A 26,211-nucleotide genomic window follows, 5' to 3' on the forward strand; every position below is an offset into this window, starting at 1 on the left:
CTGTCACATTCCCCAGATCACCTAGCTGGTGCACAGCTGTAGCCATTACCAACTGTCACATTTCCCAGACCACCTAGCTGGTACACAGCTGTAGTCATTACTAACTGTCACATTCCCCAGCTCACCTAGCTGGTGCACAACTATAGTCATTACCAACTGTCACATTTCCCAGATCACCTAGCTAGTGCACAACTGTAGTCATTACTAACTGTCACATGTCCCAGATCACCTAGCTGGTGCACAGCTGTAGTCATTACTAACTGTCACATGTCCCAGATCACCTAGCTGGTGCACAGCTGTAGTCATTACCAATGGTCACATGTCCCAGATCACCTAGCTAGTGCACAACTGTAGTCATTACTAACTGTCACATGTCCCAGATCACCTAGCTGGTGCACAGCTGTAGTCATTACCAACGGTCACATGTCCCAGATCACCTAGCTGGTGCACAGCTGTAGTCATTACTAACTGTCACATGTCCCAGATCACCTAGCTGGTGCACAGCTGTAGTCATTACCAATGGTCACATGTCCCAGATCACCTAGCTGGTGCACAGCTGTAGTCATTACCAACGGTCACATGTCCCAGATCACCTAGCTGGTGCACAGCTGTAGTCATTACTAACTGTCACATTCCCCAGATCGCCTAGCTGGTGCACAGCTGTAGTCATTACTGACTGCCACATTCCCCAGACCGCCTAGCTGGTGCACAGCTGTAGTCATTACTAACTGTCACATTCCCCAGATCGCCTAGCTGGTGCACAGCTGTAGTCATTACTGACTGCCACATTCCCCAGACCGCCTAGCTGGTGCACAGCTGTAGTCATTACTAACTGTCACATTCCCCAGATCGCCTAGCTGGTGCACAGCTGTAGTCATTACGAACTGTCACATTTCCAAACCTGCTGCATTCATTCCTGCTATAGATCTACGGGTGCCCTGAGACACATGAACTGTTGGTAGATCCTGAGGACAGGTTTATGTTTCATAGGGATATAGAATAGTTAAAGTCGATGATTATATTAAGAGTTTATGGTGTATATTTATAATTAAGCAATTAAACAAATGGTGGCAGTGGTCAGTCTACATCCCCAACAGGAAAGTGTAACCCAAAATCTAAAAATAAAATTAAAATATTTGTTTCATTTGGTACTTTATTTACTGCCCTCGTGCAATAAAATATTACAGGAAGAGGTTGCGCTGCTATTGTTTGTAGTTAGGTTACCCCATATTTTACCGCTGCAGGCCATGTGACTCTCACTGTTGAAAGCTATAGCTTCCCATGGGGCTTATTAAATAGGGAGTACTTCAGCTTTAGGAACATACTTATACCCCTACGGCCATATATATATAGTACGTCATGATTTCTAGGAATATTGACTGCTTTTTGCGGTACTTATATGTTAGTTTGGCGCCTATTATAGTTAGTACGCTCATACCCCCACTATCCATGTCGGCATGGAGTTGATTTTATATAGTGTGGCAAGCGCGGAAAACTAAGTAAATAGCTTAGTGGGCTCCCAACTAACATATACGTACCCTTTTTACAATTATTTTTTTCTTTTGTACAGTTTTTTTAATTAGTATTTTGCGAATAAATTTATTCTGATGCACTGATGCTAAAGATTAATGAATTTATATCATGGTATCCAAAGTAGTGATGTGCGGAGATCCCCGTGTTTTTATGTTGGTGGTGTCTCTAATTCATTATCGTGTTTTAGTTTTGGCAAAACTACCCTCAAGTATGCCGGTTTTTTTTGTTATAAAACGATAAAAAAAAACATTGAAAAAAATCTTTAAAAACAGCTAAAATCATGTCCAAACCCAAAATCCGAATTTAAAATTGAAATTTCAATCCACTGGAAGATGTGAACCGGGACAACGTTACAATTGTCTGTCCTTTGGGAGATCTGGACTTGGTTTTGGTTTGGTTGGGATTTCCTCTGTATTTTGTTAATTCTGACCTGCATAGGCGAATCTAGGGGGTGGTCCGGGGGTGCACAGGACCACCCATTAACCCATTTTGTAGCTGAGGAAAGGGGCTTTCCAACGAGCCCAGCCCCGTGTCTCTAGCCCCCTGGGAACCGGAGATACGACCAGGCAAAGCTGGAACGTTTTCCCTATAGAATAACATGGGACCCACTAATTCCGACCCCTACCCAGTGCAATGGCTGCCAGTTCCCCCTTCGGCATCACTGAAGCTCGAGGTTGATCTCAGTCGAACCCAAATCGCTGGGTCTTCAATCTGATACCAGGCTGGATCCATATGGGTTAATTGGTTCCAGGGATATTGAGGTTAAACCGATTGTTTTTTTTTTTTTTTCTTAAATGTAATTTCATGACTATTTATGTTTTTTGAGGGCAGATTTCTCTGGAACCAAACAGCCCAGTTTCACGGGACCAAAATCATTCAAAGCCAACTCAAAAGTTCTTCAATATGATACTGGTCTCATGTAAATGGGTCAGTTGGTTCCGAAGATATAGCTGGTTGGTTAAAGGGGGGTAGGAAGAGGGGAGTGTTTGTCTCTCCCCCTCATACCATAAAATGCAGGCTGGTGTATAAGGGGTCAGCCTGGGAATGTCCCTGCATGATCCTGGGACCATATTCCCGGGAAAATCCCTGCATTTTCTATTGTGAAAGGGGTATTATTTCAAACAGCCGTAACCTGCAGTGCTCTGAATACAGCCGGGCAGCCCCCTGCTCTCTGCCCAGCTGTCAATGACTGTCACCCCTGCAGTTTCCGCTCCAATTCTTCTCCACGCTTTCACCTCAGCCCACCCCCCTTTAATCATGTGCGGCATCATGTGTAATGGGTACTATGGTGTGCGGCATCATGTGTAATGGGTACTATGGTGTGCGGCATCATGTGTAATGGGTACTATGGTGTGCGGCATCATGTGTAATGGGTACTATGGTGTGCGGCATCATGTGTAATGGGTACTATGGTGCCATCAAGCAAGAACCGCCTAGCAATGAGCACGTAGGTAAGCAGCACTTATGTGGCAAATATGTAATGGGCATTACAGTTTGATATGTATGTAATGGGCATCATGATGTGTGGCACAATGTGTAATGGGCATTATGGTGTGTGGCCTTATGTGTAATTGGCATTACGGCGTGTGGCTTTATGTGTAATGGGTATTACGGAGTTTGCTAAAATGTGTAATGGGCATTACTGTGTATGGTCTAAAGTGTAATACCACACCCCTTTTTGTGATGCCACGCCTCCTTCCCATGAGGCCACACCCCCTTTTTGGCGCGCGGCTACGCCGCGCAAAGGTTCCCCTACTATTATGTCTACATCTGGGACCACCCATTACCATAATTCTAGATTCGCCTATGCTGACCTGACCCATATGGCGCCCAATCACGGTTAGGACACGCAAACTATTTCCCATGCTAGGGTCTGTAAGTGACTTGTTAAATGATGAGAGTAACAGGTATCGTTGGGTAAATGTTCAATATTAAAAGGTAATATACTGTACATCTATGTCTTCTTTATCTGTTCGTTTCACAGCAACGTAGAAAATTTAAATGTCCACCCGGATCTGTCTCGCAGCGATGAGCAAATTCAAGGTGCAGGATTGGGGCGCAAAGATTTCTGGCGTAAAGTATTTAAATCCCAGAGTGCTGCCAGTGACACCAGCAGCCAATCAGAACCGGACACCTCGGAATGCACCACCGCCCACTCGGGGAACACCAATGAGAAGCGCTCAAGATCCAGGTCCCGCAGAATTTCACTTCGCAAAAAGCTCAAACTGCCTTTAGGTTGGTGATTATTCAGAATGGAATTAATGCATCCCCTTCTGTAATATATATGGTTGTTAGGTCACACAGAAGGTCTTGATAGATGCACATAGGTGTCTGTAAAAGAGCTGCGGGATGATATCCTTGTAATATCCTTTATATGTTATTGAGGTCCGTTTTTCTTAAAATGCCCAATTTTCAATTTGAAATAAATAATATTGCATGTACAGTATGATTTAATTCCTATTCCCAGGTATTTCCATTTATTGTCAGCTATACGGTTTATCATGGAATGCTTTTACAACTTTTCAGTCAAATTTAAGAGGAGTGACATCACTACTTTTCATAGTGATGACATCACTACTTTTATATGTGATGTCATCGCGAATTACTCACTCTAAGGATATATTTTACAGGATATTGTATTGTGCACTTATAGCAAATTCTTCTCAGTTAAATAATCGGGTGTGTTCTTGTCCCTCTTATCTGCTCTCTCTTAGGCAATTGGTTGAAGCGTTCTTCACTTTCTGGACTAACCGATAACGTTGAAGATCTTCTGGACATCAGCTCTGTGGATCGACTTTCATTTATCAGACAGAGCTCTAAGGTACTTAGGGGTCTATGGACTAAGCGTTGGAGAGAGATAAAGTACCAGCCAGTCAACTTAAATTATCCAATCAACTGCTATGTTAAAGGCTGTGTTTGAAAAATGACAGTTAGGATATGGTTGTTTGGTACTTTATCTCTCCCCAAAGCTTCTTACATGGACTTGTTAAGCAATAATGCATTTTTTTTTTCATATAATGTTTGATGGTTAAGGCTCTAGAACAGTCAATCTCATAGTGAAAAATCGGGGTTAAGAAGACAACAAACATAGACATAGATTACATCCCATCTCTATAAATGGCGGCAGCGGTTTTCTGGAGCTGTCCATTCTGTGCTTAGGCCTGTATTTGTGCAGAATTTGGCCTGCTGCCTCGTTTCCTAAAGCGGACTGATACAGTCACTGCCGGGACTATATATGTACCAGATCTTGGGGAAGGAAATTACAGAATTGGGGGCTAAAATGGCACCGTTAACATTTCTTACTAATCTACTAGAATCCCCACTGAACCTGTCTCCTCCTTCTCATTTGCATAGAGTGCCACTGGCATTAGGAAGAGGTTGCCAGCACAGGAGATGGGGGAGACAGTTAAAAAGGTAAATAGTTTTTAAAAAAAAGAAAAAACCCTTATAAGAAGCAAATTGGTAGCAAAACACACAGTGGGGCAGATGTATTAAGCCTGGTAAAGAGATATAGTAGAAGGTAATAACCAGTGGTGGCTCTTACCTCTGTGGAGGAGGGGAGCTGCCATGATCCCCTCTGCTGCTGGTGGTCCCTGCCACCAGTGCCCGCTGGTCCCCGCCACCAGTGTGCGCTGGTCCCCGCCACCAGTGTCCGCTGGTCCCCGACATCGGTGCCCGCTGGTCCCCCCTGCTGCCGCTGATGCCTTCTTGCCCGCACTGCCGGTCACAACCCCCGTTGCGGCCGTGGGACCGGTGCCTGCACATGCGCTGGCCCCCAGCCTCTATGGGCTGCTTTGGCAGCAGTCCATAGAAGCATATTTACGGGCCCAGGCCCGGCGTATGCGCAGTATCGTCCTTGGTACTGCACATGCGCAGAACCCGTTTTTATGGGCTGCCGCCACAGCAACCCATATAGGACTGCCTTGGGTGATTGGCAGGTTGTACTTCCAATAGGAAGTCAATGCCAGTGACAGTGAAGCCAGTACAGTCTCACAGACTGCATCTGGCTTCACACAGATTTGACCTTGGGGGGCTGCATCCCTGCAGAATATAGGTAAGAAACGCCACTGGTGATAACTTACCAGCCAATCAGCTATGCTTGAATAATGACAGATAGGAGTTGATTGGATGGTGTATTTTCACTTTATCTCCACTTTATCTCTTCAACAGGCTTAATAAATCTGTCTCAATGATACATAACATATATGCTATTTCTTAGCATGTGATGCTATGTAGAAACAGAAAATAATGTAGTTAAAAAAAAAAAAATTCAGTATTTATCGTTATTTGTTTATTTAATTTATTTTGCCCATGCTTTAATAGTTGTTCGGTTGCACTTGGAGCCAATATGCTGCCATTTGGGGCTATAAACGTCTTGTCCTCTTTGCTACACATACTTTATTTGAGTTACCTGCCAGTTTCAGACATGTATTTTGTGACGCCTAAATGAAATGTTGGAAATGATTGCAAACTGTCACAGTGTCTTTTCTTAGCTGTCAGACTCTCCTTGGTTAATGTTATGTCATATGTATGTGTCCTCATACACTGTGGCCTCAGTTGCACTACACAGCCCCTTTTTTAACCATATGTGTTCACTCAAACCCTATTTTATCCTTATTTCTTTGTAAGAATATCCTTATGTCTATCCCGTGCATGCTTAAATTGCTCTTCTTTCTTAGCCTCTACCACCTCTGATGGGAGGCTATTCAACTTGTCTACTACTCTTCCAGTGTCAGTGCATGTCCTCGTGTTCTAATAGTTTTCTTCATTTGAAGAATGTCTCCTTCCTGGGCCTTGGTAAAACCCTTGGTATATGTGACAGTCTCTATCATGTTCCCCCTTTCCCTTCTCTGCTGCAAACTATACATATTGAGATATTTTGGTCTTTGGGATGTCTTTATGGTGTCATGCACCATTTTACTTGCTCTTCTTAGTACTGTCTCTAATGTATTTATATCCTTCTGGAGATATGGCCTCCAGAACTGAACACAGTACTCTAGATGAGGTCGTATCAGTGACCTATTCAGAACTGGACACCGTATTCTAGATGAGGCCATACAAATGCTCTATACAGAACTGGACATAGTATCTAGATGAGGCCATACCATTGACTTATGCAGAACTAGACAAAGTGTTCTAGATGAGGTCGTACCAATGATCTATACAGAACTGGACATAGTATCTAGATGAGGCCGTACCAATGACCTAAGAACTGGACAAAGTGTTCTAGATAAGTTTGTGCCAATGACCTATACAGAACTGGACACAGTATCTAGATGAGGCCGTACCAATGACCTATACAGAACTGGACATAGTATCTAGATGAGATCGTTCCAATGACCTATACAGAACTGGACACAGTATCTAGATGAGGACGTAGCAATGACCTATACAGAACTGGACATAGTATCTAGATGAGATCGTTCCAATGACCTATACAGAACTGGACACAGTATCTAGATGAGGACATACAATGACCTATACAGAACTGGACATAGTATCTAGATGAGATCGTTCCAATGACCTATACAGAACTGGACACAGTATCTAGATGAGGACATACCAATGGCCTATACAGAACTGGACACAGTATCCTAGATAAGGCCGTACCAATGACCTATACAGAACTAGACACAGTATCTAGATGAGGCCATATCAGTGACCTATACAGAACTGGACACAGTATTCTAGAGGAGGCCGTACCAGTGACCTTTACATAACTGAACAGAGTACTCTAGAAGAGGTCGTACCAATGACCTATACAGAACTGGGTGCAGTGTTCTAGATGAGGTCGTACCAATGACCTATAAAGTGGCATTATTGATTATTTGTTTCTGCTGCTGATACCTCTCCCTATGCACCAAGCATCTGAATTACCTTCCTCATTGCTATGTTACATTGCCTGCCTGCATTTACGTCACCTGAAATAGTGACACCTAGATCCCTCTCTTCCTCAGTAGTACCCATTATAGTGCCAGTAATACTATATTTAGCCTTTGGATTTTTGATACCAAAGTGCATGATTTTGCATATTTTGGCATTAAACTGTAGTTGCCATGCTCCTGACTATTCCATAAGTGTACCTGGATCCTCAATCATTTGTTCTACCCCTCCTGGTCTGTCTACCCTGTAGCATACCTGCAATGTCAATAAAGAGATTTAAAAGCACTGGTCCCAGTACAGATCCTAGCACTCCTATAAACGGCTCCCCTCTTTTACATTTGAAGTTAAGTTTTTGTTACAAAAAGCTGCCCTGAGGGCTGGAGCACAGATCACATGAAGGCCCCCATACACTAGGGCGACTTGTCCCCGACTTCCCCCTGAACTTCCCCGGCTGCTCCCCGGGGGAGCTTGATTAGATAGGCACTTGATGTGCCATTTTTTACATGTGATAAATCGTCTCGATTTATCACATGTAAAAAACCCGGGGAGCAGGGGGGGGCCTACAGAGCAGGGCTGCTGGTGGGAGCAGGGGGGCTGGGGACGCTGCGGGGGACACAGGTGGCATAGAGCCGGGAGCTGTCAGTGCTAGAAAAAAAAAGCCTATACAATGAATGGGCAGCCTGTGATTGGCTGAGCGCTCTCTCAGCCAATTGCTGACTGGCTGAGAGAGCGCTCAGCCAATCACAGGCCGCCCATTCATTGTATGGGCTTTTTTTTTTATTCCGTACTGACAGCTCCCGCCGGCTCCCCCTGCCCGGCTCTATGCCGCCTGTGTCCCCCGCAGCGTCCCCAGCCCCCCCTGCTCCCTCTACCGCCGCGCTGCCCCACTAATTCCCAAGTCGGGTGGTCGGGTGCAGCAGGTCCGACCACCCGACGCAGATCCGATGCGCACGGGACCACGCATCGGATCTGAGGGGACATCAAAACTAGCCGATTTTGGTCCGATTTCGGCCAGATCCGACTGATCTGGCTGAAATCTGACCAAAATCGGCTAGTGTATGGGGGCCGGGCCTTGACACTAATCACATGTGATCTATCATAGCCAATGAGTACTTCCGATAGTTTGATGTCATTGAGAGTTTATCCCCTGAGACAGATCCTATCACTACTTTGGATGAAGATCACATTATAGTTAATATTTGTGAATTTATATAACTTTCCAGCAGTGGTGCAAGTAGAATTTTTTTCTTGGTGGTACTGATAGCCTCCACCAAAAATGGGCATGGTCATGTGTCATCAGGGGGCGTGGTCACACAAAGCTAGAGAAGTGACTAAATGACAATAGAGGCGTGGACACAGGAGACAGGGAATGAGAAACTGGGAATGACTGGGGGTGGGTTGGCTCTTGCTTGGGGGAGAGCTAGACAGCTTGTGCTTACAATAGTGGAGCCTGCTCTTCATGCTGTCGGCGCTGCTGATGCCTGTCAGTGTGACAGGCTAAATCAGCAGTAGCAGGTAGCTGCATACAGCACCAATCATAATGCTGGGTGGGCGGCCTGCAGATGCATTATATTTAGACTTAAAATGAAAATAGAAATGACAGTGGATCAGGGGTAAGTGGTACTACGTACCTGCAACATATTTCTTACAGGTACTCCGTACCACGCCGTACCCCCTTACTTGCAACACTGCTTTCCAGACAAAGGGAAAATTCTTGCCGATATGTTAAAAGGCGAATTTTACAGAAAATATAGGATTTTGCAAACAGTAAATGTCATATGTATATATTCTTATGATGTCTCTCCAGATTCTTAGTATCACCTATTACGAATGTTAAATGGCACTTCAGGTAATCAGCACCCAACTGTTATGTGTTTAAGCAATACCAGTTAGGAGCTGATTGGCTAGCTCACTATTGAATATTCGTAATGAGAGATCACAAGATTTCATTTCAAATTAAGGAGCATATTTAACAACCAGTGATATTCTTGTTCTTATCACTCATAATGAGTGCCCCAGACAATCAGCCCCTAACTGCCATTTTTTACAACACAATGGATGCTTATTGGCCACTTAACATCAATAACAAGTGATAACAAGACTATCACTCATTGGTAAATCTGCCCCTTAATCTTGATTTCCGAATGGTTAAGGTTGTGCAGAAATATTATATTTCTCCTTGGTGCAGGTGAAATTTACCAGCGCGGTAAAGCTGTCAGAGGCTGGACCGGGAACGGGGATGGATGGCGGGAGAGACGAAGAAGACAATTTTTTCAAGCGTCTTGGTAAATGGCGCTCAAGCAGAAGGAATACATCCAGGCTTCATCACACAGAAGAAAAAGATGGTTAGATATCAGGGTTTCTCTTTCTTTTCCTTTGCAATTATTTTACCTTCTTTCATTATAATTTTTTTTTTAAAAGCAATTTTGCTGCTGAGGCGACTTGCAATGGATTCACAACTTATCCGCTGCAACCTCCTTCCTTAGCAAAGCATGACCCCATAACAATTCCTACCATTCACGGTACTCCTATCTATACCAGTGACTCATCCTCTCCATTCATCTTTTTTCCTTTTTCCCTTTGTTCTCCTTATTCCTCATCCAGATATAAATTTAAATAAAAAAAACTCCTCAGAAATAAAGTATAGCGGTGCTTTGTTTTTCAAAGCGGACCGCTCAGCTATAGAGAAGGAGCCATTTTGTGAGCTGGTCCGATTATTAGCCAATCAGTTCACTAGGAGCGGATGACATCAGTGAGACATACGGCAGGTTATGGGAGAGGCTGCATTCTCATAAAGACAGCCCACAAAATGGCTGACTCATGCGTGGGCAATTGGTGATTGTATATATGACAAATTTTACCTCACAAAGGAGGCCTTGGTACAACAATCTTCCGCCATAGAACCTTCTGTCATTTCACTGCATGCTTCCTTCCGTATCCACTGCACTTTTTATTTTATTTTTATTTTGTAATAAAAATTTGGAGTCCATATCCCCCAAAAATTACACAATTAAGTAAATTCCTCCCGAAATGGATTCATTATCCATGTTATTATAATTTTATTTTTATTTTTTTTGCATATTTTGTACGGATATAATTTTTTTTCAATATCTCAAAACATTTTAATGAGATGAAAATCCCGCCCAGATACCTTGTTTTAATTATCTATTTTCTTCTGTGTTTGCATGTTCAGCATTTGCATAACCATTTCCAAATAAGACACTGTCCTTTTTGCATCAGCGCTTTAGAGAATTGTAATTAAACTGTATGGTCATACGGGGGTTCCTGAACGCCCTTACTGGTGTATAACAGGTGCTTTTAGATCTAGAATTGGGAATGATAGTCGTCTACTTAATCTTGTCAATATGGAGGTAAAACGCGATACTTTGCCCAATAAATAGACTCGTAGTAATAAACGCTACAAGGTTATTGTAAGCATATTGCTGCTACTACAGTATCTACATAGCGGATTCTATCAATCTCAGTTTATGCTGTGTATCCAGTAACTTGTAAGATTGCGCTAATGGATTATGGGTCTAATTCAGCATGAATCGCTACAGACGAGTACAAGTAAATAGCCGCCATGACAGAAAGGGAAAACGTCCCACGCAAATTTGAGAATAGATCGGCGGATCGCAATGCACTCGCAGGTCCATACGGAACATCGAAGAATCTTTTGCCATCTGTTCAGATGTGAGTACAGATGGAACCATCCTCATCTACGCGGCCTATGGTGCTTATTCTGACAATTCGTCGCAGCGCGCCTAGCCAATAAGTCTCACAGCATGGTGTATGGTGTTACCGGTGAGCGCAATACCAGCGATTATCCACCAGATGTCGCTTTTTGAAATCATCACTGCGCATGTGTGAGATGTCTAATACAAAGAAAGAATCCGCATTGCACGTTCGTGAAGTCTCCAGTGAAACGGACTACAGTGCAAGGACTACTTTACTGTACAGTACTGTACAGTATGTTAAATAGACATTTCTCTCTGAGAATACTATTGCATACACGTGCGTCTCATTTCGTTATTTATAGCGGCTATGGGGATAAGCGAGCGAGTATCTATCCTCCCTCCGCGCCGTAGCAAACTGCCTCTGTGTACCAAAGAGAAATGGGGTACCAATAGTATCCTTGGGCGCTGATCTTAAATGGGATCTTGGTGAGAGAGTGCCCAAAATAAAGAAACAAAGAAAAAAACACAATAGTGTATTATCAGAGGGTTAATGCAATGTATTAAGGTAATTTCCCAGCAAAAGATTATTGAGGGGACTCGTACACCAAAAAACTGATATGGTGTAATATCGTTTAAACCCCTGAACTCAAGTGGATATCGACAGATGTGCAAAAACCGTACCGTATTTTGAGGTCTACTGTTTTAAGGCAGACCTCTTAGGCTTTGGGGGGAGCGGTTCTCACACCAATCGATATTCCAGAAACTCCATATCGATATCCACTTGAGTTCAGGGGTTTAAACGATATTACACCATATCAGTTTTTTTCTCTCTCCATATGATATCGGAATTGGATGAATTGAGATCAGACGGTACAGAACCGCTCCCCCCCAATGCTCAGATTGATCTACCTGAACAGTAGACCCATATTCAGGGTACGAGTCCCCTCAATAATCTTTTGCTGGGAAATTACCTTAATACATTGCATTAACCCTCTGATAATACACTATTGTGTTTTTTTCTTTGTTTCTTTATTTTGGGCACTCTCTCACCAAGATCCCATTTAAGATCAGCGCCCAAGGATACTATTGGTACCCCATTTCTCTTTTGTATCTGTTTGTGTATGTTGGGTGACACATACAATCTAATAGTGACCCAGGGCAGCGATCAAGCGCCAGGTTAATTCAGAAAGCTACTTTGTTTCTCTGCCTCTGTGTACCATTCACCAATAATGAGATGCGTATGTGCCATATTCGCAGCAATGGGGCGCGGAAGCATCACACACACACATCCCATTCTCGGCAAATGACGCGGCTCCACCTGTATATCCATCCGCCGCAGGATTATCCACCCAGTTGTGGAGATGTGTATTGCATGCTGTATGTTGTTGTGCCTCCACGGGCCTCAAAACCCACGTCTAGGCACGCTGTCGGGATAAATAAGCATGGGTCCATCTGTAGGTGCGAGGTGGCCACTAATATGCGACGGAGAGGGGCTGGATGTGAAAAATGTTAGGTGTCCGTCCCAGAAACGCAAACTTCCTGTCAGTCAAACTGTAGCTACATTGTGTCAACGATCCGTATTCATTTTCAGTCAGTATTTGCGCAAATGCAGTGCGAACGGTACGCATGCGCAGTTGTTCGGCGATCGATCAATTTGCGAAATCTCTGACTAGCGATCCAGGCTGAATTAGGCTCCATATACTGGGCGCTGTGTATGCGGTACAGGCCCAATGCCATGAGCTGCGCAGTTAGCTATACTACATTTTGGGATGTCAGCAGGTGACGCTGTGATGGAGCTGACCTCAGGACACTGCCTTTGGCTGCAAACCATCTCTGTCTCTCTGCTCTTGTTGGTACCGTGCCTTGTGAAGTGTTGTAATTGGCTGGACGTTTGTTCTTTTAGCTATTTTCTGTCACACCTACAGTATTTGTGCAAAATTGCTAGACAGTAGGAATAAACCGTAACCTAGAGACTGCGCAATGGGCTACCGGCTACCGGCGCGGCACAAATGGCAGCTGTAACATTAAGATGCTGTTCCGTGTTGCCAGCCTCGGGTGATGGACAACATCGCCTTGTTTTATCCTGTCAGGTTTTGTTTTAGAATATTTGGCTGTAATTTCCACAGATACATCCTCACTGACACTACGAGACATCGGGGCAATTACTTTCTGGAAATTAGGTTTATATAGGAAATAAGATTTCCCCGGAGGTTTTGTGAGGTAATGCTGTCAGGGCCTGACCGGAATCCAGCCATCACTGAGACCGAATACCCACCCACAGCTAGATTTGCCTTTATTATGGCTTAAGGCAGGGCAGTTGGTCTACAGCAGGACTGGCCAAACTGGTCCTCAAGATCTACCAACAGGTCATGTTTTTCCAGACCACCTACTGTACTGTAGCTGGTGCACAGGTGCATTCATTACTAACCGACACATTCTGCAGATCCACAGGGGGGCGTAAAAACATGAACTATTGGTAGATCTTCGAGGACCAGTTTGGCCGCCCCTGGTCTACAGAATCTCACTGAACCAATAAAACAGAGCATTTACACTTAACTTCAACCTGTTATTATAATAGGAAATCAATTTAATGAACCCTTTACTCTTCCAGCTGGCAAAGAGGTTATGTTTGTTTAACCACTGCCAGCGATGCCACACTTAGTTGATTAGTACATTCTAAATGAAACATAAAACATTCTTTTGAATATTCCCATAGTACATAGTATGGTGGCCGGCCTGTTCTTGGTTCTCAGAACCGTCCTGTAGTTCACCGCGGCAACGACTTCCTAGGTTGTTGCTACAATACCCAACCCCAAGTCACAGGACATCAGCCAAGCGCCCAGTTCTAGGACCCGGATGCCGCAAGTTTAAAGTATAAACGGTACAATAATTCCCAAGCGTTTTTAACTAGATCAGATCGCATGCGATCAAATTGCATGCGATTTGCGTGCGATGCGATGTGATCGGGACCTAGTTCAAAAAGTACAGGCTGCAGAGACTTTGGGCCTTATTCTGATCGGTGCGGCCCGATCAGAATATGCGGCCGCAACCGTGCAGGCGAATCCCCGCCTTCCATACGGATCGCCACCTGCCGTCCGTACGCGGATATGTGGCGATCCGCATGAAATTGGACGGGGATACGCCTCCTCCGTCTTGGGAGCAGCCCCTGCATTCGATGGTCGCCGAACATCGAATGCAGGGCCGCACGCTCCACCAGGTCCCGCAACACAAGACCACACGGACACTTGTCCGTGTGAAATCATGTATGGGGGCGGGCAGCTGACATCCGGCGATGTCAGATGCCCGCCCCGTACCCACGCGTCACGGCCTCATTACCATGCATACGCCCCGCGTTTGCATGGGAACGCCCATGAAACGCGGGGCGTATGCATAGGGTAATGAGGCTAAGTAGCCCCTCTACGCCCCCTGTGCGGCGTATAAAGAATCCGTGCGGCGAAATCGCCTGCACATGCGCAGAGTGACCTCTGCACATGCGCAGACGATCAACATCGGCGGTCCGTCCGCATGCGGGAATATCCGCACCGATCAGAATAAGGCCCTTTATGTCCTGTGCAATGGGATGCCCGCGGGAGTGCGCATCGCACAGCACAATTGTACCGTGTATGAGCCCAGACTGACTTACATTTGCAAGCAGGGGAAAAATAATTTGTTGCAAAACATCCATTTGTAAAGCAGCAAGGATGTTCGGAGCATAGTGGGGGGCGGCATTTACACGCCCGGTGGGTAGCGCTAGAAGGCACACTAAGCAGTGTATTTTCGCTGCCAACCAGAATCACCCCCCCATGTCTCCAACATGCAAATTATTCAGATGTAAAGATTAACGTGAATGAGAAGATGATGCCGTCCTTTCACTTGTGCTTAATATACAGAGAACCTGGTTAGTTTTACTTTTGACTTGAGACAGACTGATATAGGTATAATGTATTGATTTCCCTAAGATATTCCACACCCTGCCCAAGATGCGCCAGCAATTTTGCTAATTACGATCTGTTAGACTAAACGCTCTAATTTTATTATAATGCGGACGCTCCGTGTATAAATTCTGATCGTTTAATCTCTCACTGCATGGACCCCAGTGTACATAGAAGACCATCCTAATTCTGCAGTGTGTGGAATACCTTGAAAGATCATCGTCTCTACATGTCCCCCCGCAATACGCTGGCTGTTGTCGGTGGTGCCGCCATTGCTTAGCTTCAGACCATGCATTAGATTAGAGCGCTGGGGTAAACCAGTCGGATGGGGTTCTGCAATGGTTGTTTTATTTGTGAGATCTTGTGCTCTTCCCCCCTCTTTTCTTCCCACCTTTGCCTCCTTCAGGATGCCAGAGCTTTGATGATCACGCCGCAGCCAATCAGGAAGCTGGGAAAAGTAAAAATGTTGTCAACCTGGGGGCAATCAGGCAGGGAATGAAGCGGTTCCAGTTCCTCCTCAATTGCTGCGAGCCTGGGACTATACCGGATGCCTCTATTCTGGCTGCAGCCTTAGATTTGGTGAGCCGTCAGGTTAATTGTTGGCTGATATATGCTATACATTGTCATATACATTGTCACATTTTCGAAACACTTTTAATTATGATGAATATCCCACCCCTCTATCAATTTCAGCCCATTGCATAATATTCCTTGGACAGGTATGGAATCAATTTTCTCTAGTGTTCGGGATTTCACTGTTACAGATGTGTACTGTACATCTATTATCATTTTGTTCCAAATAGCTTCATGGCGGTTAACAGACTTTGGCATTTAACCGAGCCAACCAGAAACTTTTTTACTAATACGACAAATGTACATTGCAGGGATACCCAAACTGACACTGGGCTTTCATGGACGACCCTTGGTCTTTTGACGTTTTACCCAGATTAGCGACTGAGTGCCACCCAGAAGCTATTGTAGCTTCTGAGTGGCACTCAGTCGTTATTCTGGGTAAAAAGACAAAGGGTCGTCAAAGTTGGTGTGCGAATTTGCAATCTGTTTGTAATCCCTTGCGGTTTCAAACACATGGGGTTGAGTACGGGATACCGGTACTTAGGATGCCGGTTTTCAGAGGACAGACAGCAAAATCCAATGCTGGGGATCCTGACACCTCCTAGGTAAGTATCCTCATATGCTCCACCTACCCCCTAACCCTACTACCTACAGGCTAACCCCTTACCCACCTAATTAGTGCCAACCCTAACCATACCTCATTAGTGCCCGACACCGACACCCCCCACCCCCCTGCAGCATAGCCCTACCCCACCCTATAATGCCTACACCTGATATTAGCATTAGCATATACAGTATTTGCAGGCACAATTATGGCAATAGACGCCAATGCCATTACAGGCTAAGGATTAGATTCAGACCAAGCTTAATCAGGAAACACAACAAAGGGGCCGATTCAGCATTTTGCCCCGTCCCCGATGGTGGGGGTCTCCAGATGCGCATAAATGATAATGCATGTATGCAAACCCCCGTGCGAACGCCTTGAAAAACTCGCCGAGGTGTAGGGATGGCCATCGTTGCCATTGCCATCGATGGTTGCCATCGATGGCAATAATTCAAACGGCCATATGCAATGGATGACCATCACACTTTCTACCTATCGATGGTCATCCATTTTGTTTGACTGATTGGCCTGTGGGCCAAGCAAAATACGGGGGGCGGGGCTTCGCGGGTGTCCTGGCAATTTGAATAAATATATAAAAGCAAACATCAGTTTTGCTGTGCCATCGATGGAGAGAAACCAACTGGTTCTCCCCCATCGATGGTGAAAGTATTCAACATCGGCCATAAACCATCGATGGTTTCAAATCATTGATGGTCGATGGCCATCCCTACCAAGGTGTTCGCAAATTGAGTGACAGGCGGGGGGGAGGGGGGGTGGTCGCTGGGGTCAAAAACGATGGGCGTGCCCATAGAAACACCTGGCGTTCGGTGGGGCATTTACCTGCTCGCTTGACAGCAAATATACACAGCCTAGCGAGCAGGTCTGAATTACCCCAAAATTGAAGACTGAGAATAGTGTAGTGTGTACTGTCATTCATCAATTAAAAATCATCATCTCATAGAATCAACCCTTCTAGACCAGTGATGGCTAACCTTGACACTCCAGCTGTTGTTGAACTACACATCCCAGCATGCCCAGCATCAGTTTTGGCATGGCCAAATAGCAAAACTGTAGCAGAGCATGCTGGGATGTGTAGTTCAACAACAGCTGGAGTGTCACTGTTCTAGACAAATATCTATTGAACACCTAATAACTATTAAACCACTTCAGTGACTGTTTTGTTTTATTTCTGTGAATACGATGGCGCGATGGCAGATTACTGAGGATGTTTATTCTGTTTTTATCATTGATTGTGGCACTTTGTGGTTATTTTCAGCTTTTTCCTCGTCTGGTTCATTCTTCTCCATTTGTGATTTGTGTCTGTGTCCTGTGATTCCATCTCTATCCATTTTCTCCTCACTCCTCCATCTTCCCATTGCCTGTCCTGCAGATGGCAGGTAAGACGAAATAAGACAGACTGACCCAAAGGGTACGTCATTCATTTTCCCACAGGTATATAATGTACGTGGCATCTGGAACCAGGCCACGATTAAGAGGCCAAAGTCCTATCTGGCCCGCTCAGCCCAATAGTCCCTTGTTTCTGAATGCACATCACAAAGGGACTCTGTGCTGCATGGTAGCACTGTGGTTAGCATCGCTGGGGCTGGGGGCTCAGTTCTGGCCAGGATATTAGGGAAGAGATTTGAGAGCATATGTAATAGCAGTTTGCCGGAGGTGCAGGTTGTTGGCCGAACTCAGAAGGTATTTTTAAGTGCCGCGTAAAAAAGGTCAGAGATCTGCTGACATTCCGCACCTTCAGCGAACTCAGGCGCTATGACATGGGTCTTCAAACTGTGGCCCTCCAGATGTTGTGAAACTACAAATCCCAGCATGCCTTGCCACAGTTTTAACACTCCCTTATAGCAAAACTGTGGCAAGGCATGCTGGGATTTGCTGTCTCACAACATCTAGAGGGCCACAGTTTGAAGACCCATGCGCTATGACATTTGCCCTGTGGAGAAAGAACAAGTACAGGTTGAGTATCCCTTATCCGAAATGCTCGGAACCATGGGGGGGGGGGGGGGTTTCTTCGGATTTTGGAGAGAAAAAAATTCATACTTACCTGGTCCCCTGTTGGTGCCTCGATGGTCCCCCGACATCCACGATGTCCCAATGGATCCACAGTGGCCTTCAGGATCCTCCTAAGTGGCATCTCCGGTCCCAGGGGTGCAATGCGCGAGGGCGTGCTGGTGATGTCACCGATGCGGCCGAGCATTCACGCAATGCACCCCTAGGACCGGAGATGCCACTTAGGAGGATTCCGGAGGCCGCTGTGGACTACGGGGGACGAGTATGAAAAAAAGGGGCTGAGGGAATATTCCGAAAAACCAGAGTTTTCGGAATATTTCAGTTTTTGGAATACACGGATAAGGGAGACCCGACCTGTACTAACCAATCAGCTCCTGGCTGATATATTACAGGCTATGTATGAAAAGTAACAGGATATTGGTTGGTCTCCACTTGACCTCCCTCCAAGCTTTAATTACCCCCCCCCCCCCCAAGTGTGCCTTGATGTACTAAGATGGGAGTTCTATTGAAGATGGGATGTTGCTATGGGCAACCAATCAGATTCTATCTTTTATCTTCTAGAAGGTGCAAAATAAACAATAAGAAGATTCTGATTGGTTGTTGTCCATAGCAACATCCCATTGGAAATAGAACTCTCATCTTAGTAAATCTACCACAGATAGAGATAGGCTCCAGCGGGGCAGGAATTAATGTGAATGCTTACACATATGATGTAAAGTGCTACAGAATGTGTTAGCATTATACAAATGGGAATCATTAATCATAGCGCCATTGTGGTCACTTGCCACCTGGGGACCACAGTGATATTTATGTAACATTGGGGTAGATGTATGAAGTAGTGATAAGGGAGGAGAAGTGAGCCAGAGGAGAAGTGGCCCATGGCAACCAATCAGCACTGATGTGCATAATATAAAATCATACAGAGCAGCTGATTGGTTGCCATGGGCCACTTCTCCTCTGGCTCACTTCTCCCTTATCACTGCTTCATACATCTACCCATGTACAGTGCATTTATACAGGTCATAATGTATGATGCATCAAGCTTGATGGATGGCTGGTCCCTTATTTATCCCCCTCTTTATTTTTCCCCTGGTAGGAAGCCCCGGTTGTGGCCAGGGCAGCTCTCTTCCTGGAATGTGCCCGCTTTGTGCACCGCTGTAATCGGGGCAATTGGCCGGAGTGGATGAAAGGACATCATGTGAACATCGCCAAAAAGGGCCTGTCTCGCGGTCGCTCACCCATTGTGGGCAATAAGCGGAACCAGAAGCTGCAATGGAATGCAGCCAAGCTCTTCTACCAGTGGGGAGATGTAAGTGGACCAAGGTGGTTTATGTTAACATCAGGTACTGTACATCCTATGGCAGTTTCCCAGCATAGGAGACCCTTATGACATGACAGCTCATCGGGATCTAACCTGTGATGTCACTCATTGGCTAATAAGTCCTGCTCTGCCCGTTCTATATCGTCTTAACAGAGCCATAGGTCATGCACTGTTTGTTTTTTATGCTTTGTCCTCTGTTCTGTAACTTACTGTGTACCTAGATTGTTCTCATTTCATAAGTGTGCCCACGACTCTGACCTCAGCTTCGTTTGACCTTTGGTGAGTGACTTTGGCTGCCACACCCTAAATAGCCCATTTATGACCACCATCCCCTTAGCTAGTAGCTACCCAGAATGACTAGCCTTGTGTTCCTGACTTATGGGTTCCACAGTTCTTCACTCCCTTGTAGGGTCCCTGGTGAATAAAGGGGTTCTCTTTTAAATTGCATGCTCCAGGATAGCTAGCACAATCAGCTCATGACACATTTGACTAATCCTTACAATCGGGGAGCATCCACCAAAATGTATAGGTAACCAGAAGGCTTTGGAGGCACATGTATTGAACCATGGAGAGATATAGTGAAGAAGTTGCCCAAACCACGAATCAGCTTCAAAGCAACCAACAGTTAGTTGGTTCCTTTGTCCAAGTTCTCCACAAGGCTCGGAACCTCTCCCATTGAGTCTTTGCTGTGTGCAGTCTACAATTAGGGCTTCCGGCCTAGTATTTATTAGAGGTATAATATTAATCTTCTTTCAGGTGATAGGTGCCCGTCTCAATGAGATTTGTCACAGTGAGAGCGAAAGTCCAGCTAACCTGCTGGGTCTTATTTATGATGAAGAAACCAAGAGAAGGCTGAGGAAAGAGGATGAGGAAGAAGACTTTTTAGATGACAGTAAGGAGACTCCATTTACTACAAGAAACCCTGCTTGTAAGGAACTCTGCTTTAGGAGCACTCTATTCTTTTTTTCTCTTGATAATTCGTGCTTGGAAATTTCAGACCGGTTTATCACCTGTTCCTTGCTTCTCACATCAGATCGGCCAGCTGTGTCTTTTTATACTGGGTCAGGAAGCATGATGTGTCGGGTGGATCCGTTGAGGAGCAACCGCTCCTGACCCGGTGTAAAGGATCTGGTATGGTTAGATTGCACTGAGTGACCAAGATGCAGGTGGCAATCCTACTCACAGGCTGTATGCACAGAACTCTTTGCACGTGCCTTTGGTAGACAGAGTAATAGAGGCGGCCCAAAAAGTTTGTCCTTGGATATGAGACTGAGGTAAAGTTTTCTAAACTCTCTTATCTATCTTTGCCGATCTAGAAGTATATTCCGTGAAAACTGGAAATTGTTGGGTTACCTAGATGGTAGAGCCAATCTGATTTCACACCAAAAATGTCAATGATGGCGTGCAACTCCGTATTGAGAAGACCTTTGTCCAAACCGGAGTCATTGATCTAATTTGGCCAATGTAGCTCAAAAGTTTATTCTAAGACAATGACCCGGTGTTGACTGTAGAGGTAGGGCACAACTTCATATTTCATTCACCCAACAATCTCTAGCAGAAAAATAAATAAATCTGGGACTGGTTTTAAAGATGAACTTGCCCAATAATTATATTGAAGTGCCACGTAACATCTCTCGATGATGTCCGTGATCTTTATTTCCTCGATGGGAATGGAATAAAGATTGCCATGTAAATTATCCATAGCTTCTGCATCCCCTAACCTAAACTGCAGCATCTGTTTGTGTCCAGATGGTCTAAGCTGTGTGCCTTATTGCTCTGTGGAAAATACTGTTAAATGTCATTAAGGCTCTTTTTTCTGTGCAGTCTGTCTTTACATATATCCAAGGCATTATGCTTTCAAACAGAAAACAACAAAAACTAAAAAAAAAAAAAAAAAAAAACATTTTGTTGGCTGACAATATAAACATGAATTCGAAAAAAAGAACAATTCAAAAATTAATTTAAAAAAATCGAGCAAAAACAAAAAAATGTCACCAAAATGTTGGTCTCGTGCCCATAAATTACAGGTTCATATAATGCCTTGGCCATATGTACACTTCAACTTTCCTGACTAGAAAATGTCCAGGAATGGGAAACATTTTCTAGTTAGCATTGATTTCTAGATTAAAGTAATAAACATTTTATGCAATGTTAAACCTAAGGTTTGTGATTACTTTAACTGTCAAAATAATATCAGACTAATTGTCTCGAAACAATGCAAATAATAACAAAATTGCATGAACCAGATGTTTCTTTTATCAGTTTTGTATTTATTAGTGCCAATTTAGATCATTTTGGTACAAGTCTTTAAGATTAAGTATATTCAGTCCCGCATTCTGTCTGTCGTAATGTTCAGACAGTCGGAATCCTGGCTCATTTTAGCCCGGATCGACAGTATATCGACAGGCGTGATTCAATGTTCTGCCTGTTCACTGTCGAAAAGGGGGCGTGTCGGCAAAAACGGCCTTGAATTGTCGGGATCCAGTTGTGAATTCGTCAATCCACTGCCGTTTTCTACAAAACAGTTCCGGCAGCATTGAATAGGCGGCCGCCGCTATTTCCCCTGATGGAAATAGCGATGGGGATTGAATACCCCCTATAAGCTGTTAAATCTTTGAAGATAAAACAATGCTCAGTATTCGTTAAGTAGGGTTGTGAAGGGAACTTATGTGAAACACCACATTTAGTTTAATAAACCAAAGTCCCAACTATACCCCTGTGATGATTTACAAAAAATTTATTGGTTGGCAACGCCAACCACATACTCTGGAAAGTTTTCCTTAAATGATTTCTTATTCTTTTTGATTATATCTGGGCACTGTCCCATATGTTTTCATTGTATATTTTGCTGTATTGAACACTACTTATGTGGTGGTGCACATGTGGTGACTCCAGCAGGGTTTAGGCTGGTTGGGAAGTTTAGAGATGAAGATCTTGTTTCATGAGAATTATGAAAAATCAACTCCACGCCGACGTGGATAGTGGGGGTATCCGCGTCCCCTCGCGGGCTTCACAGGTATCTGCGTCCCCTCGTGTGGCTCGCTGCGCTCGCCACACTTTATAAAATCAACTCCATGCCAACGTGGATAGTGGGGGTATGAAAAGGTCGTAGGACGTGTACCGCCGCCCCTCGCGGGCTCGCTGCGCTCGCCACGCTTCGGGTTTGCGTTTATACTTGGGGGGTGGCCTGGGGGTGCATTTAAGCATTGTAAGCACCCATTAGGGTGCTTAAAAGCACCCATTAGGGTGCTTATACAATTTAATATCGTATATGGGTCAAAATCGCATGCCATCGGGTGTATGGCATGCGATGCGATAAAAAATCGGGCGACTAATTTTCGTGGGTGCCGTGCTAGTACACAAGTACTGAAACACTTTTTAGCATCTGCGCACGTGCAGATGCTTGGTGCGAGTGGGCACTGCATTGTCGCTGTCCCGCTCGCACCTAGAAGTGTGGGTGGGCAGCATGGGATGGCGGCGGGGAGCACAGCCCATTTGAACGCCCAGCATTTCATGGACGTCAGCAGATGTCCGCTTCCCGCCCGCTTCCCGCACAGGGTGCTCGAAGATCTGAAAAACCACAGAGGTGTCTCAGATCTGCGAGCGCCGGAAAAATCATTTGATGGTCGCGACCAGTAATTCAAATGTGTATATTCAAATCATCCATTCGCAGCCCTGTGGGGGTTTGCAGCGTGCAAAGGTGGGTGGCATATTGGGGAGTTGCAAGGCTGCGAAATACTAGCTCTAACTTATATTAACAAACAAGTTTTTATCATAATGCACCATTGTCCGTGTGTTTAGCTGAATATATAAAAAAAAAAAGTTAAACCTAATGAACAACAGAAACATCTGGGTCATGCATAAATGCCTAAAATACGTATAAGGTTTCCACACTAGTTTGGAAAACTTCAATTTTGTTCTAGTTAAAGTGATCATTCTATGCTGATTATGTTTTCATGTAACAGCTTTTTATATATATTTTTTTTCATATTTATTTGAGAATATTCTTGACGTCAGATGTACAACCAGACCAAACGCCTTACATGTTTTGCATTCTCCAAATTTATATAAGAACAATCGCTCTTTTTAAAGAACCATTCACACGAGATCGTATTCCTAGACAATTTGGATTTCTGACAATTATTCCAATATAATTATGACCACTGTAGATAAACGATTGAAAAGAAAAACGAACAAAAAAAAACCCCAAACGATTTTAACCCTTTGAGTGCCAACAAATATGCAAAAAATATTGGCTAAAAATGGCAGCGCTGCTCACATTTGTTATATAAATTCAAATATAAAATATGATCTAAAAAAAAAGATTATATTCCTTATGTAAGGTAACATGACAGGTCATTATGAGGACTAAAAATGTTCGCTTGGCAATTTTCACACCAATTTTGACAAATTAACTTGGCACTCAAAGGGTTAATTCTGGTTGCATCTTTCTGACCTATTAATGTTGCTTTTCTCCAGTAGAGGTAAAAATACTGCATGCCTCCATTAATGTTGATTATTATGTTATCTTTGCATGGAACCTTATTGTAACATATTGTGAAACCAGTTGATCAAAATGATTTAGTAAAAGCAAAAACAATTGTTTCAAAAAATTTCCCCGTTGGCCCAGGAAAACTAATTTATGGCTGTTGCATTTTGAAAACACAAAACGTATTGATGTCTTGTGCCACTGAGCGAACGAATCATAAACTGCGGCCATTATAATATTATCTGTGCAGGATTTCATAAAATCAGTTTAGGCTTAAACCATGTTGCTCTACTGAGCTGACTCCAGGTACGGGGGGGGGGGGATGTTATTGAAAGATAGCATTTTCTTTTGTGATATTGCAGCTGCTTTTCCACGTTGCAGTTTGTCTAGAGCAGGGTTGGCCTCAAGATCTACCAACAGTCCACACTTTGCAGTACACCTAGCTGGTGCACAGGTGCAGTCAATACTAACTAGGGCATAAGAATGGTCGATCCCAGGATTCCCGGGATCCCATGTTTGGGAGTGGTGGTGCAAGGGCACGGCCAGTGGGCTGCTCAGTGTGACCTCTGACCGCATCATGCTGTGCAGAGCTGCACCGCTGGAACGGCAGCAGCTGGGCAGCATTTGAGTGAGTGCTTAGACTCATGCGCCGTCTAATCACAAGAAATCTGGGGATTCAAATCCTGTCAATCCTGGGGCCATATCTCTTTATCCCGCTGATCCTGGAATTGGCCACCCTAAACAAACTCACATTTTCAAACATGTTCTGCATTCTAACCGACACATTCCACAAATTCACAGGTGGTATGGAAAACATGGACTGTTGGTAAATCTCGAGAACCTTACTGCTTGCAGGAGGAATCCCGGTTCTGGTTAGGCAAAGCAAGTCGATTTCCTATCTTTGTCCCATTGCTCCCTGAACCACTTCTTGCTTTTCAAAGTGAAGTCCGTTCGTTTCTCATTTTGCTCTTATGTGTTTATTAAGCTACTTTGATAAAAAAAAAAAGGGGGCACGCAATTTGGTTTCTTACGTCTGGTGATCAGTCGCTTGCTACTTATGGCCATCATGATTCGCCTGATTGCCCATGTGCTTTTGCCACTGGTGCCACCAATATGCCTAATTCAGATGTGGATGGAGAGCGCACCGCTGCTGCTTCCAAGAAAGCAGCAGCGATGCACTACAATGCACTACAATAGGAATGCAGCAGGAGGCATCTGATATAAGTAGTCACCTCCTGCATCCATTAGTGATAGGATGCCGCATTTGATCACCCGCGACACCATTATCTTGCCGTGTTACCCATGGGGTGGTGTATTGTCCTAACCTTGGCCCTTATTCTGATCGGTGCGGATATTCCCGCATTCTTACGGAGCGGTCCGTACGCCACGGTGTTTTGCCGCGTGCGGCCATCGTCCGTAGAAACGCCCACGTGTCCTCCGCATTCGGACGGACTCACTCTTTAAGAACAGGGCGTGTTTACGGACGACATACAAACCATGCGTGTGCGGGAGAAACACTCCGATTCTGCACGGTATTACAGAGTATTACAGAGTATGCTCGGGAATACCGCATCCGAACGGGAGCCAAGCGGTGCTACCGCCCGTAAGCGGAGTATTTACGCCAAACAACCCACTATGATGTATATTCTGCAATACATCACATGACCCACTTATTCAATTACCTATCCTCATAAAAAAATGCTTCTTTGGAATTGGAATCAATTAGATGCCAATATATCCTTACAAGCATGCCTAACACATGCATTGCACACATTAACCCTTACAGCAATTGAAGCAGCAATGGTTTCAATTAAAGCACTGACAAGCGTCCTATTAGTGAGTAATGAGTAAAGGAGTAGATTCTATTGGGTTCAGGTGTTAATGCTTGTAGTCATTAGGCGGTACGTTCGCCTACCGCATGAACGAGTGGTGTCCGCAAAGCAATAGTACACTTGTGGACACCGCACATTTCTGCCCTTTTTGGTCGCGTGCATTCGGAGTGCTATCCGAATGTACGCCCCCCAACATAAGTGTACTCCCCCGTGTCCGCCCATGTTTCCGCCCCGTTTTGCCCACTTTGAAACTACGCCCATGTGTCATTCCGCATGACGCCCATAATACGCCCATATTTCCCGACTGATTGCGGTGCACAGTTTTGTACGGGATTTGCC

General features: G+C 44.6%; 1 protein-coding gene across 21 annotated transcripts in view; it reads left to right on the top strand.

Moving 5' to 3' along the window:
• UNC80 (unc-80 subunit of NALCN channel complex) overlaps nt 1-26,211 on the top strand; it is a 152,390-nt gene that overhangs the window by 35,224 nt on the left and 90,955 nt on the right. For 16 of the 21 annotated variants that reach the window (XM_083154462.1, XM_083154464.1, XM_083154458.1 and 13 more), the window contains 7 exons: nt 3,518-3,768; nt 4,248-4,354; nt 4,888-4,947; nt 9,605-9,761; nt 15,432-15,604; nt 19,327-19,539; nt 20,308-20,479. In XM_083154462.1, the coding sequence (XP_083010588.1) occupies nt 3,518-3,768; nt 4,248-4,354; nt 4,888-4,947; nt 9,605-9,761; nt 15,432-15,604; nt 19,327-19,539; nt 20,308-20,479 (1,133 nt within the window). The remainder of the gene's footprint in view (nt 1-3,517; nt 3,769-4,247; nt 4,355-4,887; nt 4,948-9,604; nt 9,762-15,431; nt 15,605-19,326; nt 19,540-20,307; nt 20,480-26,211) is intronic. The other 5 variants (XM_083154448.1, XM_083154465.1, XM_083154451.1 and 2 more) reach the window with 3 other exon arrangements.

Source organism: Crinia signifera, chromosome 7 (assembly GCF_055691185.1).
Source record: "Crinia signifera chromosome 7, ASM5569118v1, whole genome shotgun sequence".
Taxonomy (NCBI): Eukaryota; Metazoa; Chordata; class Amphibia; order Anura; family Myobatrachidae; genus Crinia; species Crinia signifera.